The 18,054-nt window shown below is 31.0% G+C and overlaps 1 protein-coding gene across 4 annotated transcripts in view; it reads left to right on the top strand.

The window, feature by feature from the left end:
• Nucleotides 1-18,054, top strand: part of LOC142327390 (putative E3 ubiquitin-protein ligase HERC1) — a 314,426-nt gene that overhangs the window by 27,627 nt on the left and 268,745 nt on the right. For all 4 annotated transcript variants that reach the window (XM_075370430.1, XM_075370438.1, XM_075370422.1 and 1 more), the window contains exons 5-6: nucleotides 9,710-9,963; nucleotides 17,667-17,834. In XM_075370430.1, coding sequence (XP_075226545.1) covers nucleotides 9,710-9,963; nucleotides 17,667-17,834 — 422 coding nt within the window. The remainder of the gene's footprint in view (nucleotides 1-9,709; nucleotides 9,964-17,666; nucleotides 17,835-18,054) is intronic.

Here is an 18,054-nt window from a genome sequence, read left to right as displayed (position 1 = left end):
CAGATTTATCATCTGGTATATTTCCTAAATTATGGGAAACTAGTTTTATTAAACCGCTGATAATACAAATGTTAATAATTACTAACCTATTTATAAATGCAATTTATTTACTAAATTATTTAAAAAGTTAGTTTATAATAATATTATGCCATTTATTGCTAAAAATATCATACCTGAACAGCATAGTTTCCTTGAAGCTAAACATAAACTTAAACATAAATAAACCCAAACAAAACTTACAATATATTTAGAAGATTCAGTTGAATCTTTAAATAATTGTTTGCTTTACATAGTTTACTTTAAATAATTGATTCACTTTACACCGACTTTTGTCAAGTATATGACATTGTCAACATTGATTTACTATTTAGAAAACTAGCCGCATTTGGTTTCAGTGTTTGCTATTATTATGGTTTAAACCATTATTATGGTTTTAAGTCTTTTTTCACTGATGATATGATTTGAATAATAATTGTTCAAAACTTTTGTTTTGTGGATGATGCCAAACTTCATAAAATGACCAGTGTAATTTTTTTGATATGTTGCTTCAAGCTGATTTTGATGCTTTGATAAGTTGGTACAAGTTAAATGATGTTAAATGTAATTTTGAAAAATGCTTTTATATCTCTTGGAAATACTAATGATATTCAATACAGTTATATACTTAACAGTCCTGTATAAAAATTAACCTATGTTAAAAATCTAGATGTCTTTACTGACAAAATCTAGATGTCTTTCACTATGTTTCTAAAGCTACAAATGGAATAAATTTTATCAAAAAATATACTAAAAATTTTAAAAATAAAGTTTCTTTTACAACTTTTTATTTTACTTATATTTAACCAGTTTTAACATATTGCTCTGTTATTTGGAGACCTAAGCTTTCTTCCCAGATTAAATTAGTTAAAACGTCCTGTCATCTTCTTCTCAGATATTCACCATATAAATTAGGAATGCCTATGAATTACTCTAATCATGTTTATTGTGATATTTCAAATCTATTAAAAATTCTGAATTTAAATTCAGCGATGGTTAGATTAGACTTACTTTTTACTTAGAAGTTAATTAATAGTATTTTTGACTCATCTGAATTACTTCAAACTTCTTATTTGTATGCCAAGTAGAAATCTAAGATATAATAATTACCATTTTATCTACAAATTAATTCACATTGGAGATCCCCTATTTCATGTTTTTCAAATAATAATGGTTTGATTTATATAATTCATCGTTACAAAATATCAAAATAAATTCTAAAAATTTGTTATTTTATGTAAATTTATAACATAATTACAGTTTTATGTAAGTCCTATCTTATAGCATCTTTATTATTATAAATTGTACTTTTTTGTATTCATGGGGTATAATCCTGTTTATTTGAAATAAATATTACAACCACAAACAACAATGTTGGTTTTTCTGAGGCTTGTTTTCTCTCCATTATGTAACCCCTGCCTACCACAATTTCTTACTTGCTCTTCTTCATATATTGAATGGGCTGCTTGTACTGTGGTTGACTGTGTCCTCTCTGCTCTGATGGTAAGACATCACATGGTATAACTTCTATTATGAGTTAATTATCTGATTCTGAAAATTTCTGTGTATAAATGAAAATTATTGTAATAAATTTTGCATATTCTGATAGTTTATAACATTAAGAATAAACACTTACAGATTGTATTTTACACATATTAAATATCAAAGAAATATTCTCCTTTTATTTGGTAATGATGAAATATTTTTCTCATATTATTTTATGACAAGTGAAGTCCAATAGAACATTTTTCATTATTAACTAATTCATTGAAATGTTTGCGTCTAGCAAATGTTGGCTTCTATACATTTCATGTGTAAAATGAAGATTAAAATGAAATTGTTCAGTAGGTTAGGTTATTATAGTTACTAATTATTTGCCAAATCTTTAAAAAACATTTTATGAGCAATCAGTTCATAAAATAGCAGAAGATATTAGAATTTCAGTGGGTTCATGTATAAAAACTTACTTAAATATTTTGGTATGCATTGTGTTGCACTCAAGTTCATTTCAAAACTCTTGACACAATCATGTAGCGATCTGTCAAGAACTTCTGACTCGTGCAAATATGATTAAACCTTGTCAACAATAATAACCAGTCATGGTTGTATGGGTATGTTATGGAAACAAAGGCTCAAAATTTAGAAATATGTATATTTTTGTAACTTTGCCACCCTCTCTTATGTCTTTATTTGCCACAAAAAAAAAAAAAACAACAAAATCTTTCTCCATTACAATCTTTTTATAGAAATTTCTGATATTTTTTTCCTGTAATATTTCTGACATTTTAATGTATTTACATATTTACAATTTTGCATGCAAAAAATAAATATTAATTTTGTTCTAAACATTTTTTAAATTTTAGTATCCAAATCAGATGTAAATATTCAGTTATGTTACTTAACATTATGTATTACTGTTATGTATTGCTTAACATTTGAGGCTGACTCAAATAAGTTAAATGGGGGTTGTATCACCCAAATAATTTAAAAACATCTACAGACTTAAAAATACGAACAACATTAGGAAATATTCAAAACAAACAAATACTACTGGTGAAATGTTTTGATTGATTCTGGTGTCACTGATTTACATTCACTAGTTAAATAATAACTCATTGATTATATGTTTGAATGATTGTTTTAATGAACTGCAATAATTATTACATTGAATATGTGATTATCTTTTTTGTATTACATTGTTCTACTAAAGAAATATGAAAAGTGTTTGTTTACGGTTTATGATGTTAAATTACAATGAATAATAGAAAATAATGAATACAAAAAATATTACAAAACTATCAGCCATTGATGAGCCAAATGAATTAAATACCTTATGTATTTTACATAAAGAAGAAGGAGACAAGACAGTGTTCTTATTTATACGGAGGCAAAGATGCATGAAACTGAACAACTACATCTTAATACCTAAAATTTATGAAGAATGTTATTTTGAAACTGTATTATAAAAGGTACATTTTGTAATACTTTAAATACATTTTTATTTTTATGATATTTTCATTTTTAAGAAGTTGGTTTGTAGGCAACAGTTATCATGTGCACCATTATAACTTCTGTGACTTGCTTTTTAATTGCTGTGCATTTTTGATCATGTTGAGTAATCGTCTACTTTTTAATAGATAAACTATGGTTTGGGTTTACTTTAATTATTTTGTTTTCATTTATATTATATTTTGTTATATCATGTATTATATGAAGGTTGTCTGAAAAGTTTTGAGCCTTAACATGAAGATGGAGCACTCGGCAACAAAAGTTAGGGAATGTATTTGCGCATGCGTTGAAAGGTACTCACTAAAATTTCAGCCATTTTGGATGCTGAGTTATTGTTTGATAATTGTTTGAGTAAGTCATTGTGAGTGTTTTTGTGAAAATTGAAAATATAATATATCATGCTGTGATTAAATACTTGTATTTGAAATCCAATATGCCTACGCAAATTAAAACTGAGTTGGATGCTGTTTATGTGAACTCTGTCCCATCATTTTTCACCGTGAAAAGATGGCCAGTTGAATTTAAACGTGGTTGTACTAGCTTGTTTGATGAGTGTTTGACAGCCAAAAATTGCAACCACCACTGATATCTTCAAATAATTCACCAAATGGTACTGGATGACCGATGAATTGAGGTTAGAGAGATAACAGAGGCTATGGGCATATCAAAATAATGTGTTTGTCATATATTAACTGAAGAATTGGATATGTGTAAGCTATCTGCGCGTTGGATACTGCGTTTGCTCACTTTGGACCAAAAACAGCCATTCAAATGAACATTTCCAAGGCCCTGCTGGAGTACTTTAAGCAAAACGTCAGATTATTTATGTCGATTCATAACTGTAGATGAAATGTGGATCCACCACTACACTCCTGAGATGAAACAACAGTCAAAACAGTGGACTGCAAAGGGTGAACCTGCTCCGAAAAAGGTGAAGACAGTTCCATTGGCTGGGAAGGTGATGGAGACTGTTTTTTGGGATAGAAACAAAATTTTGTTTATTGATTGTCTTCAAAAAGGTAAAACAGTAACGAGAAAATATTACGCATCATTACTTGACAAGCTGAAGGCAGAAATTGCATAAAAACGACCATATTTGGAAAAGAAGGCAGTCCTTTTCCATCAGGACAATGTGTCTGCTCACACTTTGACAGTCACCATGACTAAAATCCACAAATTGCACTTTCAATTCATTAACCACTGGCCCCAAATGACTTTTTTGTTTTCTAATTTTAAAGTTTCGCTTGCAAGAGATTTTCATCGGACAAGGAGTTTATCGCACATGTAAACGCCTATTTTGAAGAGAAAGACACCAGCTACTATTTGGAAGGGTTAAGAGGTTAGAGCATTGCTGGAAAAAGTGTTTCGACTTGAAAGGAGACTTTGTTGAAAAATAAAACTATATTTGACATAAAAAATACATCTTTCTATGTTAGGCCCAAAAATTTTCAGACAACCCCATATATTATCTGTGTTTTTTTATCTTTCACTAATTATTTGTTTGGATTAGGGTTTATACTAATTTTCTGTACAAAGTGATTTTGTGCATTTCATTCTGAGAACTCTTCCCAAGTAATTAAACTCAAGATTATTTTAGTTTCTAACTTCATTGGTTAACATTCATTGATTCGTTGGTTATCAGCCAGGGTATGCATGTTCTCAGGAGTGTGCACCACCGTATTACAGGGTACATGCAGCAGTAATTAATAGTATCAGAAAGAGAAATATAAGAAATAATGTTATATGAGCAGTAGAAAGAAGATATAACCATAACTTTATAATTTTTTTCCTTTTTTTTTGTCTTTTAGACTGGTTTGATGCAGCTCTCCAAGATTCCCTATCTAGTGCCAGTCATTTCATTCCGGTATACCTCCTACATCCTACATCCCAAACAATTTGTTTTATTACATATTCTAAATGTTGCCTTCCTGCACAATTTTTCCCTTCCACCTTTCCCTCCAGTATTAAAGCGACTGTTCCAGGATAACTTAATATGTGGCCTATAAGTCTGTCTCTTCTTTTAACTATATTTTTCCAAAATGCTTCTTTCTTCATCAAATTTGCCACAACACCTCTTTATTTGTCACTTTATCCACCCATCTGTTTTTTAACATTCTTCTATAGCACCACATTTCAAAAGCTTCTATCTTTTCTTCTTAGGTACTTCGATCATCCAAGTTTCACTTCTATATAAAGCTGCGCTCCAAATATATACTTTCAAAAACGTTTTCCTGACATTTAAATTAATTTTTTATGTAAACAAATTATATTTCTGACTGAAGGCTCGTTTCGCCTGTGCTATTCAGCATTTTATATTGCTCCTGCTTCATCCATCTTTAGTAATTCTACTTCCCAAATAACAAAATTCTTCTACCTCTGTAATCTTTTCTCTTCCTATTTTTATATTCAGTGGTCCATCTACATTATTTCTACTACATTTCATTACTTTCGTTTTGTTCTTGTTTATTTTCATGTGGTAGTTCTTGCATAAGACTTCATCCATGCCATTCATTGTTTCTTCTAAATCCTTTTTACTCTCAGCTAGAATTACTATATCATCAGCAAATCGTAGCATCTTGATCTTTTCACCTTGTACTGTTACTCCGAATCTAAATTTTTCTTTAACATCATTAACTGCTAGTTCTATGTAAAGATTAAAAAGTAATGGGGATAGGGAACATCCTTGTCGGACTCCCTTTTTTATTACGGCTTCTTTCTTATGTTCTTCAATTATTACTGTTGCTGTTTGGTTCCTGTAAATGTTAGCAATTGTTCTTCTATCTCTGTATTTGAACCCTAATTTTTTTTAAATGCTGAACATTTTATTCCAGTCTACGTTATTGAATGCCTTTTCTACGTCTATAAATGCCAAATATGTTGGTTTGCTTTTCTTTAATCTTCCTTTTACTATTAATCTGAGTAATAAAATCGCTTTCCTTGACCCTATAGTTTTCCTGAAACTAAATTGGTTTTCTCTTAACACTTCTTCCACTCTCCTCTCAATTCTTCTGTACAGAATTCTAGTTAAGATTTTTAATGCCTGACTATTTAAGCTAATTGTTCTGTATTCTTCACATTTATCTGCTCCTGCTTTCTTTGGTATAATGACTATTACACCCTTTTTGAAGTCTGACGAAACTTCCCTTTCTTCGTAAATATTACACACCAGTTTGCATAATCTATCTATCGCTTCCTTACCTGCATTGCGCAGTAATTCTGCAGGTATTCTGTCTATTCCAGGAGCCTTTCTGCCATTCAAATCTTTTAATGCTCTCTGAATTCAGATCTACTCAGTATTATTTCTCCCCTTTCATCCTATTCGACTTCCTCTTCTGCCTCTCCATCATTTTCTAACACCATTTTCTAATTCATTTCTTCCATATAACTCTTCAATATATTCCACCCACCTATCGATCTTTCCTTTCATATTATAAATCAATAAACCATCTTTGTTTAACACATTATTAGATTTTAATTTATGGTCCACAAAATTTTCTTTAATTTTTCTCTGTGCTTCATCTATTTTACCAGTGATCATTTCGCCTACCATTTTTGAACACTTTTCTTTAATCCACTCTTCTTTCACTAGTTTTCATTTCCTGTTTATAGTATTTCTTAATTGTTGATAGTTCCTTTTACTTTCTTCATCACTAGCATTCTTATATTTTGTACCTTCATCTATCAGCTGCAATATATCCTCTGATAGCCAAGGTTTTCTAACAGTTCTCTTTATTCTGCCTAAGTTCGCTTCTGCTGATTTAAGAATTTCCTTTTTAACATTCTCCCATTCTTCTTCTACATTTTCTACCTTATCCTTTTTACTCAGGCCTCTTGGGATGTCCTCCTCAAAAATCTTCTTTACCTCCTCTTTCTCAAGCTTCACTAAATTCCACTGATTCATCTGACACCTTTTTCTGGTTTTTAAACCTCAATCTACATTTCATTATCACTAAATTATTGTCGCTATCAATGTTTGCTCCAGGGTAAGCTGTATAGTCGATGAGTTGATTTTTAAATCTTTGCTTAATCATTATATAATCTATCTGATACCTTGCAGTATAATATCACCTGGCTTTTTCCATGTGTATATTCTTCTATTAATGATTTTTAAACCGGGTGTTGGCAATTTCTAAATTATACTTTGTGCAAAACTCTATAAAGTCGGTCCTCTCTTTCATTCCTATTGCCCAGGCCATATTCACCCACAGTATTTCCTTTCTTGCCTTTTCTAATGCTTGTATTCCAATCTCCTTTTATGTGTTGTTATTCTGTGTTAATTATTCTAAAATCACCTGACCAAAAGTCGTTTTCCTTTTTCCACCATTGAACCTCACTAATTCCTACTACATCTACATTTAATCTCTCCATTTCCCTCTTTAAATTTTCTAACCTATCAACCTTTTTTAGACTTCTAACATTCCACGATATGACTTGTAGAATGGTATTTTTTAATTTTCTGGTGAACTCTTCCTTAGTAGTCTACCCGAAGATCTGAACAGGAGGCTAGTTTACCTCCAGAATATTTTACCAAGGAAGGCGCCTCCATCTTTGTTACTACAGAGAGTTACATTTTCTTGAAAAAAAAGCAGCTGTAGTTTTCCATTGCTTTCAGCTGCGCAGTACTCAGAAGATTGAGTGATGTAAGTCCTCCTGACCTATGCCCTTAACAACTACTGAAAGACCTGCTGCCTTCTTTCAGGAATCATTCTTTAGTCTGGTTCTCAACAGATACCTCTCTGATATGGTTGCATCTTCGGTCCTGTTACTGTGTATCACTGAGCACTCAAGCCCTCTCACTATTGGCAAGGTCTCATGATTTATAGAGGGAAAACTTTATAATATATATTAATCTATTGAGTTGATTTATGTTTTACCTTTTGATATTGAAAAGAGATATAATCACTGGTCAGTACTTTGTATTTCTTTATCCTGTTGTTTAATGATTTATTTCACAGTTTTAAACATTTTTGAAAATCAGGTCAGTTGATTGTATATTTATGCTAACAGTAAAAAATTACTTTCTGAACAGGCCTACAAATTTCTGGATTATACCTGTATTTATTGTATAATTAAAGTAGTGGATAATATATCAGTAGAAATGAATTTGTTTCATTGGATAATGAAAGATAAAAAAATTTTCACATTTCCATATATCTTGTAACTTATTGGTTTCCTTTTTTTATTTTTTTTATATTGCTAGTAAAAAAATTTCATGTACATGTTGAACAGTCAAAATAATGTATGTTCAATTTTAACAACTGATTTTTCATGGCTGAAAGCGAAAAAAAAACTTATTTTGTCTGAGAAGGGGTTAGCTATAATCAGAATGTAAGGCTAGAAAAAAAATCAGTTTAACAGTCTAGAGTTAGCAAAAATTGTAAGGATTATTTTTGTGGAAAACATACCAGGAAATTTTTATTAGTTTAAAATTTTGTTGTGTTGTTGACAGCTGCAAAAATTACAATTAGGTTTTATATTCTCAGAAACCAAGTTTTCAGACAAAGTATTTTTCAGTAGAAAGTGCTGCCTAATCGTTATTATCATATATTTAGAAATAAATGCAGTGGTTGATATTTCAAATCCTTGTTCTAATTCTAAAGATGATCCTTTTCTGAGAATCATCTCTCGCAGTTTTGAGTATATTTGAAAGTATTTTTTGCATGTATTTCATAATTATATAACCATCTGAATTAGGCCTTTCTATTTTTGTTGTTGTATAGTTATTATTGTGATAATTTTAATAATTTTTTATACCAACAAATGGAATATATAATGGTTTTGTTTTTTGATTTGAAAGAAGGGATAATGTAGTAAATTTCTCAATATATTTATCTCCACGAGATATTTAATGATACTTATTCCAACCTATTTATTTTATTGATAATTGAAAAATTTTTATTCAGTAATTCTTTCGTTCTTCTACATTGTTTAACCATTTTAATTTACTTGTAAGCCATATTCTTTTGTGGTTATAAAAGTAAAATCCAAAATTACACCCATTTTTCTTGATTTTATAAGTGCTTATTATGATGCAAGTCAAGGACCCTATTATCTCTGGTGTCTGGTATAAAAACTGACTACACTCACCAGTTAGTGCAGTAAGAACCGTCGATTATAATTTTAAATTATTATAACAGTAGTAATAAATTATATTTAATATTAATTACTTTATGTTAGTAAACAAAGTAGTAATTTAAATAATTAATGAAGTCATAAGAATTTAAAACAATTCTCATCTTTTCTTGAAGTTAATGTTTTCTTTCAGTGGTTTGTTATTCATTTCTTAGACTTTCGGCAGAGTTTTTTTTGGCAGCCCATTTGCCTCAAATGAGGAAAAATGTTTGTTATAACTTCTAGAATACCTTTTATTTGAATTTTGGAGTTTAAATTTTTAGGTTGAGTGGTTGGGGTATAATTTCTGTTGGACAAATGAAAATCAGTTCACATCCACAGATGTTGAAGTGCGAACCTAAAAATAAATGTTAGATATGAATGTAAATGTGCTTGAAGGTAAATATTCTAAATGATTTCCACTTCAATTACTTTGTTCAGTTACAAGTTTGCAAAATATTGATGTAAAAATTGCTTTTTATGTTATATTGTCTGCTGTATCCACTTTTTACTGATTAATTTTAATAAATTTCTTTCTGAATCTGTGTGCCAGGTCAGATGCTTGCATCAGAATTATTATTAGGATTGGCTGTACAACGTGGATCACTGAAGTACTTGTTGGAGTGGATAGAAATGGCTTTGAAATCAGATAGTTGTATCAGCTCTGATGAATTGAATAATTCTCTTCTGCAGATGAAACAAGCTACAATCAGCTCAGATCAAAGTGACTATAGACATAATAGAGGTGAACTGAAATCAAGAAATGTTCTTCCTCTGCATCAAGCTGCTGTTATTCTTATGGAAGAGGTTGAATTTTGTTATTATTAATTTAGAAACCATTTTATTCCATTGTTGAATAAACTTGACACTGATTTTTAAATACTTTTGCAATAAGTTGCTAATAAAATATTTAATTTTTAGAGATTTAAAAATCAACTTATGGTAACAATTCATTTGGAGAAAATCAAAATCCGTTAAATATTATTTTTGTGATGTACATAACTTGTATGATATTATTATTATGTTAGTATTATTATAGTAATTTAAATCATCATGAAAAAATTACTTTGAATATTTTTGTTTGGTATATATGTTGGGTGGTTGAAATGTTAGTACCTTGCAAATGTAAAGAAGTAATCAGATGGAAAAAAAATGGTAAAAAAGTTCATTTTATTCGCCAAAAAAAAAGTTATATTTATTTTTCCACATGGTTACCTTACAGGTACACATTTCTCACGATGGTGAAATGGTTCTTCGTTCCATCAGATGAAGAATGCTGGCGGTCTTTCATTTATTCATGATATCATTGCTTCCTTTAGTTTAGAACTGTTAATATCACTCTTTAATTCTGAAAAAAAGTGAAAATTGCAGGGGGCCAAATCTGGTGAGCATGAAGAGTGTGGAATAGGTAAATTCAAGTTCATCAGAATCTTGGCAGTTACATGCAATATGTGTGGTTGAGCATTATCATGCTACAGAATTAATCGGCTCTATGGATTTTCAAACACATCACACTTGTCTTCTAAGTTATTTTAGCATCTCTATTTATTACATAGAATTTAGTCGACCCTGCTTCCAGCTAGTCACATACATGTGTTTATAATCTCAGAACTTGTAAGAGAATTTTTTTGCTGAGATATTTTATATTTTTCTGATTGTGGTGAACTATAGGGTCGATATTCCATTCTATCTTCTGTCCATTCCATGTTTTCCTTCTGGGTCATAATGATGCACTCAAGTTACTTCTCCTATCTCAATATTAAAAAGGAAGTCATCTCTCTCATCAAGATTCATCTCTTCATCAAGAAGTTCACAACATTTCTTTCTTGTTTTTTCTTTGAGTACCCATGCAAACAGATTTTTGAGTAGTCCAATTGAGCAATAATGTGTTGTTGACATGCTGTCTGGGGGCAATGCATGATTGTGTGATGCAATGGTCATTTTGAATCAATTTATCCACCTGCTTTTGTAGTCTATCTTCAGTATTCAATATTCATCTTAACAGTTTCTAATACACATGATTTTATTGCCCACCTACTTATAGTACTTTGATTAAAGTTTCATCACCATAAATGGCTTTTAGATGATGATGATAAATGTCTCTAGCATTCACTTTTCCCACTGCTAAAAATTCAGTCATTGCACATTGTTTTAGATTCATTGACAAAGCAGAATTACTTGATTCCATAACAATGATAGAAAATGATAGAGTGTGGATCAATAAGTTTTGGAATGTTAATAATAGGAGAATGAAACTACAAGAAGGCAGCACCTGTTTCTTTATCTGACATTTTTTCCCCTGTAACTTTCTACTGTGCATTACCTTTCAGCTAGTCCTCATAGTATTTCAAAATGCTATTTTTTTATTAGATATGGGAATAATACATATTGCATTAGTCAACCTGAAAATGACTGTGCTACATTCTATTTTTTTTTGTTGTGTTCTGTCTTGATTTTCCCTTATTCATTTTGATGTCAGCAGTAATAATCCATAGTAGGAATTGAACTTATCAATTTAAAAGTAATTTTTTACAATAACTATTATTATTATTAGCATTTATTTACATTTACCTAAGTTTGATTTCAGTTCTTTTTACAGAATGTTCTACCAGGAAAAGATACTATTGGGAAGTGATTCTACAGCTAAAGATAAGATATGAAGAAAAGTCAAAATAAACTTAGGTCTAAAAATGCTTTGTTTTTTTGGTTTTGGCTGCCATAAAGAATTCACACTGATTTATTATCTAAAGATAATGTAATGTAGTGCTAAAATATTTTGGAACGTTTACATTTTTAAGGAAAAAACCTAGGTTTCAAAGTAAAAAAAATAGATTTCTAATAATTTAAAGTTCTTAGGTATATACTTAAAGTGCACTTTCAAAGTAAGCAAAAACATACACACATACTCAAGTTACTGAATGTAGAATATAATTTGAAGTATGCCCCTCAATCAATGCCTTTCAGTCCCTTTGTCCGCTCTTCTACATACTATGTGACATATTTGCTGTTTAGTGGAGTATTGTCAATTGCTGTAAAGTCTTTTTTCAGATTAAAAGCAAATTTTGTTCTGATTTGGATCCTTTAATGTGTACAAGAGTGGTTTGATAAGTCAGTAACTTTAAAATAAAACTTATTTTTTACAGAAATTCAATTTATTTTTCAACATTTTACCTTGGGGCTGAATTTCACCTTTTTAGTTTGATACACTTATTGCAGCAATTTTGTAACTTGTTTCCCTTCCAAAAATTATTATTTGTTGAACTTTCCAAAATACTCATTTGTTTCAGTAGTAACTTGCTCATTCAAAAAAATTTCTTTCCACCAAGCCACTTCTTTAGGTTTGGAAACAAAAAGAAGTTAGAAAGCTAAATCTTGAGAATAGGATAGATGAGGAAAAAATTCATAATGCAATTTGGCTAATGTAGTTATTGAAATTGCAGTTGAGTGAGCTGGCACATTGTCATGGTGACAATGTAATTGTCACCATGGTGATTGTCACCATAGTGGCACATTGTCATGGTGACAATGTAATTGTCATCATGTCAATGTGCCACTATAACACTTTTTTCTCACTAAATAAGGCCGCTTTTTCTTCAGTACCATATTGAATCTTTGTAATAATGAGGCATAATACTCTCCATGATTGTTTTCCCTTTGTAGTAATCGATCTATTACACCATGTGCGTCCCAGTAAACCTTGGTCATAACCTTACAAGCTGATTGAACTGTCTTTGCCTTTTTTTGGAGCAGGTTTGTTTTGCCAGTTTACATTTTTGACTGATGTTTTGTTTCTGGCATATAATAATGAATCCATGTTTTTGACAGTAACATAATTCCACCAAAACTCATTTGGATTGCGCTGGTAAATGGTCAAACATTGCTTTGTCATGTGGCTCTGCTTTTGATGTATGGCAAGTGGCGAGTTGTATGGCAAGTGGCGTTGTCCTGTTGAAACCAGCAACAATGCTAATCATCTTGCAGTAAGGCTGTGAACTGTCGGATAATTTGATGGTAGATGGCAGCATATACAGTTTTTTAAAAAAAACTAAGTTCCTATTATTTGTGAAACAGCACCATATACTTATTTTTTGTGGTGTGGTGGAGATTCAAAGAAAATATATGGTTTTTCAGAACCTCAGATCTAGCAGTTCTGACTATTAACATACCCACCAAGGTGAAACCACGGTTCATCTGTAAAAACATGTGATCTAAAATGCCAATGTTGCCACTAACAAAGTTCTTGAACCACTGACCTTAGGAACCCTTTTAGCATAATCAGCATAGCTCATAGAAAACCTACACTTGATACAGATAACATTTCAGCATTTCCCTCACTGCAGTTTGGGTTGAACCTAGTTAAATGTTCTTTTTGGTGTAGTCTCTGTGATGATTTATGAGTAGATCTTGTAACTGCTGCTTTATTGTCCTGCATGACCTGGATTGTTAAAACTGATCTGTGTCGGGCATGTTTCTAGTCTATCACCGAACCTGTTTTCATGAAGTTTTTTCTGAATAACAATTTTCACTTGTGCATCCTTTTCAAATTTCTCCCTGAACTTTTGCCAATAAACAACATGAGATTTCATCTCTAAATAAGTTTCAATCACAATTACATGTTCTTTAAAAATTAACTGCATTTTAATAAATAATAACACACAATTACACAACCTCGTTCAAAAGTGAATGCTTGACAGACTCACAATATTCAAATGTGTGTGCAACAGTCCTCCCCACTCCAGCTCCAGTCATACCAACATCTTCCATATTATTTTATCCATCTCCCACCAATATATGCATTTTAACAAAAATATACATTTAGTATAAACTACTGAGTGATGGAGCCTCTTTTAGGTTGAACGTCCTTTATTTAAGATTATTCACTCCTTTTTTCTCTCATCTCTGAACCATTTTCTCATATTTTTTAACATCTCACACCTCTTGAACACCATTACATAAGATTTGACAAGTTAGATTCATAAGTAAATTTCATTTGTCATTGTAAGTAAATTTAGAATTTGTTATTGTTTACAATATTCTGTGATTGGTAGCTGAAAAAAGAGTGTTTGCATATAGTTATTTTCTAACATTGAGCTCTTCTATCTACATACCCTCATCAGTTGCATCATCTAAATCACCTGTAAATAAAGTAAACAATAAGGGTGAAAGAAATCATTCTTGCCTAATATCTGTTCTTAATAAAAATAACTTGCATTAACATTTGGCCCAAGCATAAGACTTAGTGTTTTGATACAGATTTTTTTTAATGAGGTTAATGGTTATGGTTTATTTTGATTTTTAAATCTATAGACAAGTATAAAAACTTTCTTTTCTTTCATAGAAGGTTGATATTTATTATCAAACTGAAATTATTGCCTGCTACAGAAGATTCTGCATAGCACTTCTTGTTGCTTGTTCAGTTTTATATGTTATTTGTCCACTTTTTTAGCTTTTTTAAAATTACACCATTAAAAAATTAGCTACTGTACCTATGTATGAGTCTACTTTCTGATTTTCTGTTACGTCTAAGGGATCTTTTATATGAAGTGAAAGTAATACAGATTTTTAAAAAGATTCCGACAGAATTCATGTTTCTTGTACCTTGTTAGTTTAAATTTAGGCTTATAAAATTCATAGGAATATTTTTATCTTTATGCTTTACTATTTTTAACTTTATTTACAACTTCTCATAGTCCTTAAAAAAAGAAATATTTTTAGTTGAGATTCTTGTTTACCAAATATGGTATCGCATAGGTTGTACAAGTTTTTCTTAATTTTAGAAACATTATCTCAATATACCCTGTTCAGTTTGACACTTCTAACTTAATAAAATGTTTCTTGAATAAAATTACAGTAAGTAATGCTGGAGGAGTTAGATGAAGAGATCGAAATTATGAAAAATAATTTTATTTTGATCTGTATTATTACATGATTTCTTTTCATGTAGACTAAGTGAGTGCTTTGTACAGTAAAGTTCTTTTCTCATGTCCTTAACATGTATACAGAATTTTTTAAGTAGGTAACTTTGTTAGAGTTCTGATAGTCACTATAAAACATTATTATTTATTTATTTTTTTTTCAGTCATTTGAATGGTTTGATGCAGCTCTCCAAGATTGCCTATCTAGTGCTAGTCATTTCATTTCGGTATACCCCCTACATCCTTCATCCCTAACAATTTATAACTATAACACTTTTTTTGAAGTCTGATGGAACTTCTCCTTTTCCATAAATATTACACACCAGTGTGTATAATCTATCAATCGCTTCCTCACCTGCACTGCACAGTAATTCTACAGGTATTTCGCCTATTCCAGGAGCCTTTCTGCCATTCAAATCTTTTAATGCTCTCTTAAATTCAGATCCCAGTATTGTTTCTCTTATTTCATCCTCTTCAACTTCCTCTTCTTCCTCTATAACACCATTTTCTAATTCATTTCCTCCGTATAACTTTTCAGTATATTCCATCCACCTATCGACTTTACCTTTTGTATTATAAATTGGTGTACCATCGTTGATTAACACATTAGATTTTAATTTATGAACCCCAAAATTTTCCTTAACTTTCCTGTAAGCTCCGTTTATTTTTCCAATTTTTATTTATTTTTCCACTTCTGAACACTTTTCTTTAATCCACTCTTCTTTCACTAGTTTTCATTTCCTGCTTATAGTATTTCTTAATTGTCAATAGTTCCTTTTACTTTCTTCATCACTAGCATTCTTATATTTTCTACGATCATCCATCAGCTGCAATATATCGTCTGAAACCTAAGGTTTTCTACCAGTTCTCTTTGTTCCGTCTAAGTTCGTTTCTGCTGATTTAAAAATTTCCTTTTTAACATTCTCCCATTGTTCTACATTTTCTACTTTATCTTTTTTGCTCAGACCTCTTGCGATGTCCTTCTCAAAAATTTTCTTTACCTCCTCTTCCTCAAGCTTCTCTAAATTTCAACGATTCATCTGACACATTTTCATCAGGCTTTTAGACCCCAATCTACATTTCATTAGCACTAAATTATGGTCGCTATCAATGTCTGCTCCATTCAACGAGTTTATTTCTAAATCTTTGCTTAACCATTATATAATCTATCTGATACCTTGCAGTATTGCCTGGCTTTTTCCATGTGTATATTCTTCTGTTATGATTTTTAAACTGGGTGTTGGCAATTACTAATTTATACTTCGTGCAAAACTCTATAAGTCGGTCCCCTCTTTCATTCCTTTTACCCAGCCCGTATTCACCCACTATATTTCCTTCCTTGCCTTTTCTAATGCTTGCATTCCAATCTCCAACTATTATTAAATTTTCATCTCCTTTTATGTGTTTAATTGCTTCATCAATTTCTTTGTATACACATTCTACCTCATCATCATCATGCGCGCTTGTAGGCATATAGACGTTAACAATCGGTTAGTTGTCGGTTTAGGTTTTGATTTTATCCTTATTACAATGATTCTATCACCATGCATTTTCAAATACTCTACTCTGTTCCCTATCTTCTTGTTCATTACGAAACCTACTCCTGCCTGCCCATTATTTGAAGCTGAGTTAATTATTCTAAAATCACCTGACCAAAAGTCGTTTTCCTCCTCCCACTGAAGCTCACTAATTCCTATTACATCTACATTCATCCTATCCATTCCCTCTTTAAATTTTCTAACCTACCAACCTTTTTTAAACTTCTAACATTCCATGCTCCGACTCGTAGAATGTTATTTTTTAATTTTCTGGTGACCCCTTCCTTAATAGTCCCCACCCAGAGATCCGAACAGGAGACTAGTTTACCTCCAGAATATTTTACCAAGGAAGGCGCCTCCATCATTGGTATATGAAAATGCAGAGAGCTACATTTTCTTGGGAAAAAAAAGCAGCTGTAGTTTTCCATTGGTTTCAGCTGCGCAGTACTCAGAGGACTGAGTGATGTTGATATGGCTGTCTAAGTCGTCCTGACCTATGCTCTTAAAAACTACTGAAAGAGCTGCTGCACTCTTTCAGGAATCATTCCTTAGTCTGGCTCTCAACAGATACCTCTCCGATATCGTTGCACCTTCGGTCCAGCTCAGCTACTCTGTATCACTGAGCTCTCAAGCCTCCTCATCAATGGCAAGGACTCATGATTAATAGAGGGAGAAAAAAAACATATATTAAAATATAAATAATGAAGAACAAATACTTCATAAAATTATTTATAAGCTAATAGGATTGTTCATTAGGTATAGCAATAGACTGAATCACCCTTTATATGTTATGATAGAAGGAAATTAAAAAAGATTGAAAAGAACTGGAATTGTTTTATATGTGATTAAATAGATTTGTAGTTGATAATGTGGAAATCTTCATAAAAGTACCTCCATTGGTGAGTGCTCTCACAGTTTAATTATGTAAGTTGATTTGTATAAATTTATGAATCAGATATATAAATATAGTTAAATGATCATGACTTATACTTCTATTTAATCTCATTTTTTTTATCTGATCTGCTTAATTAACTAGTAAACAGTATTTTGTTGGCAGTTGGTGAGATTGGCCTGTGATTACAAACACTGCGATGGTCCTTCACTTCCACAAGAGAAATCGGAAGTGTACGTATGGGGAAGTAATTCATCTCATCAGCTAGCTGAAGGGACACAAGAAAAATTATTGATGCCTAAACTCACTAGATTTTTTACAAATGTGCAGCAGGTAATTATAGAATTTTTATATATAAATGCCAATGGATAACAAAATTTCATTTTTTGTTTGTTACAAAATGTTAATAACTGAATCTTATAGTATTTTTGATGCTAATTATTTAAGTGGTTTCTTTCTATCAATCATAGTTTTTTTGAAATTACCAGTTTTTGTTGTAAGAAAAAAAATTGTAATGTAGTATAACAATATTATACATGCAATTTCTACATGC

The sequence above is a fragment of the Lycorma delicatula genome, chromosome 1, assembly GCF_047948215.1.
Source record: "Lycorma delicatula isolate Av1 chromosome 1, ASM4794821v1, whole genome shotgun sequence".
NCBI lineage: Eukaryota > Metazoa > Arthropoda > Insecta > Hemiptera > Fulgoridae > Lycorma > Lycorma delicatula.
The sequence above is the reverse complement of the archived record's forward strand: the minus strand, read 5'-3'. Positions and strand labels throughout refer to the sequence as shown.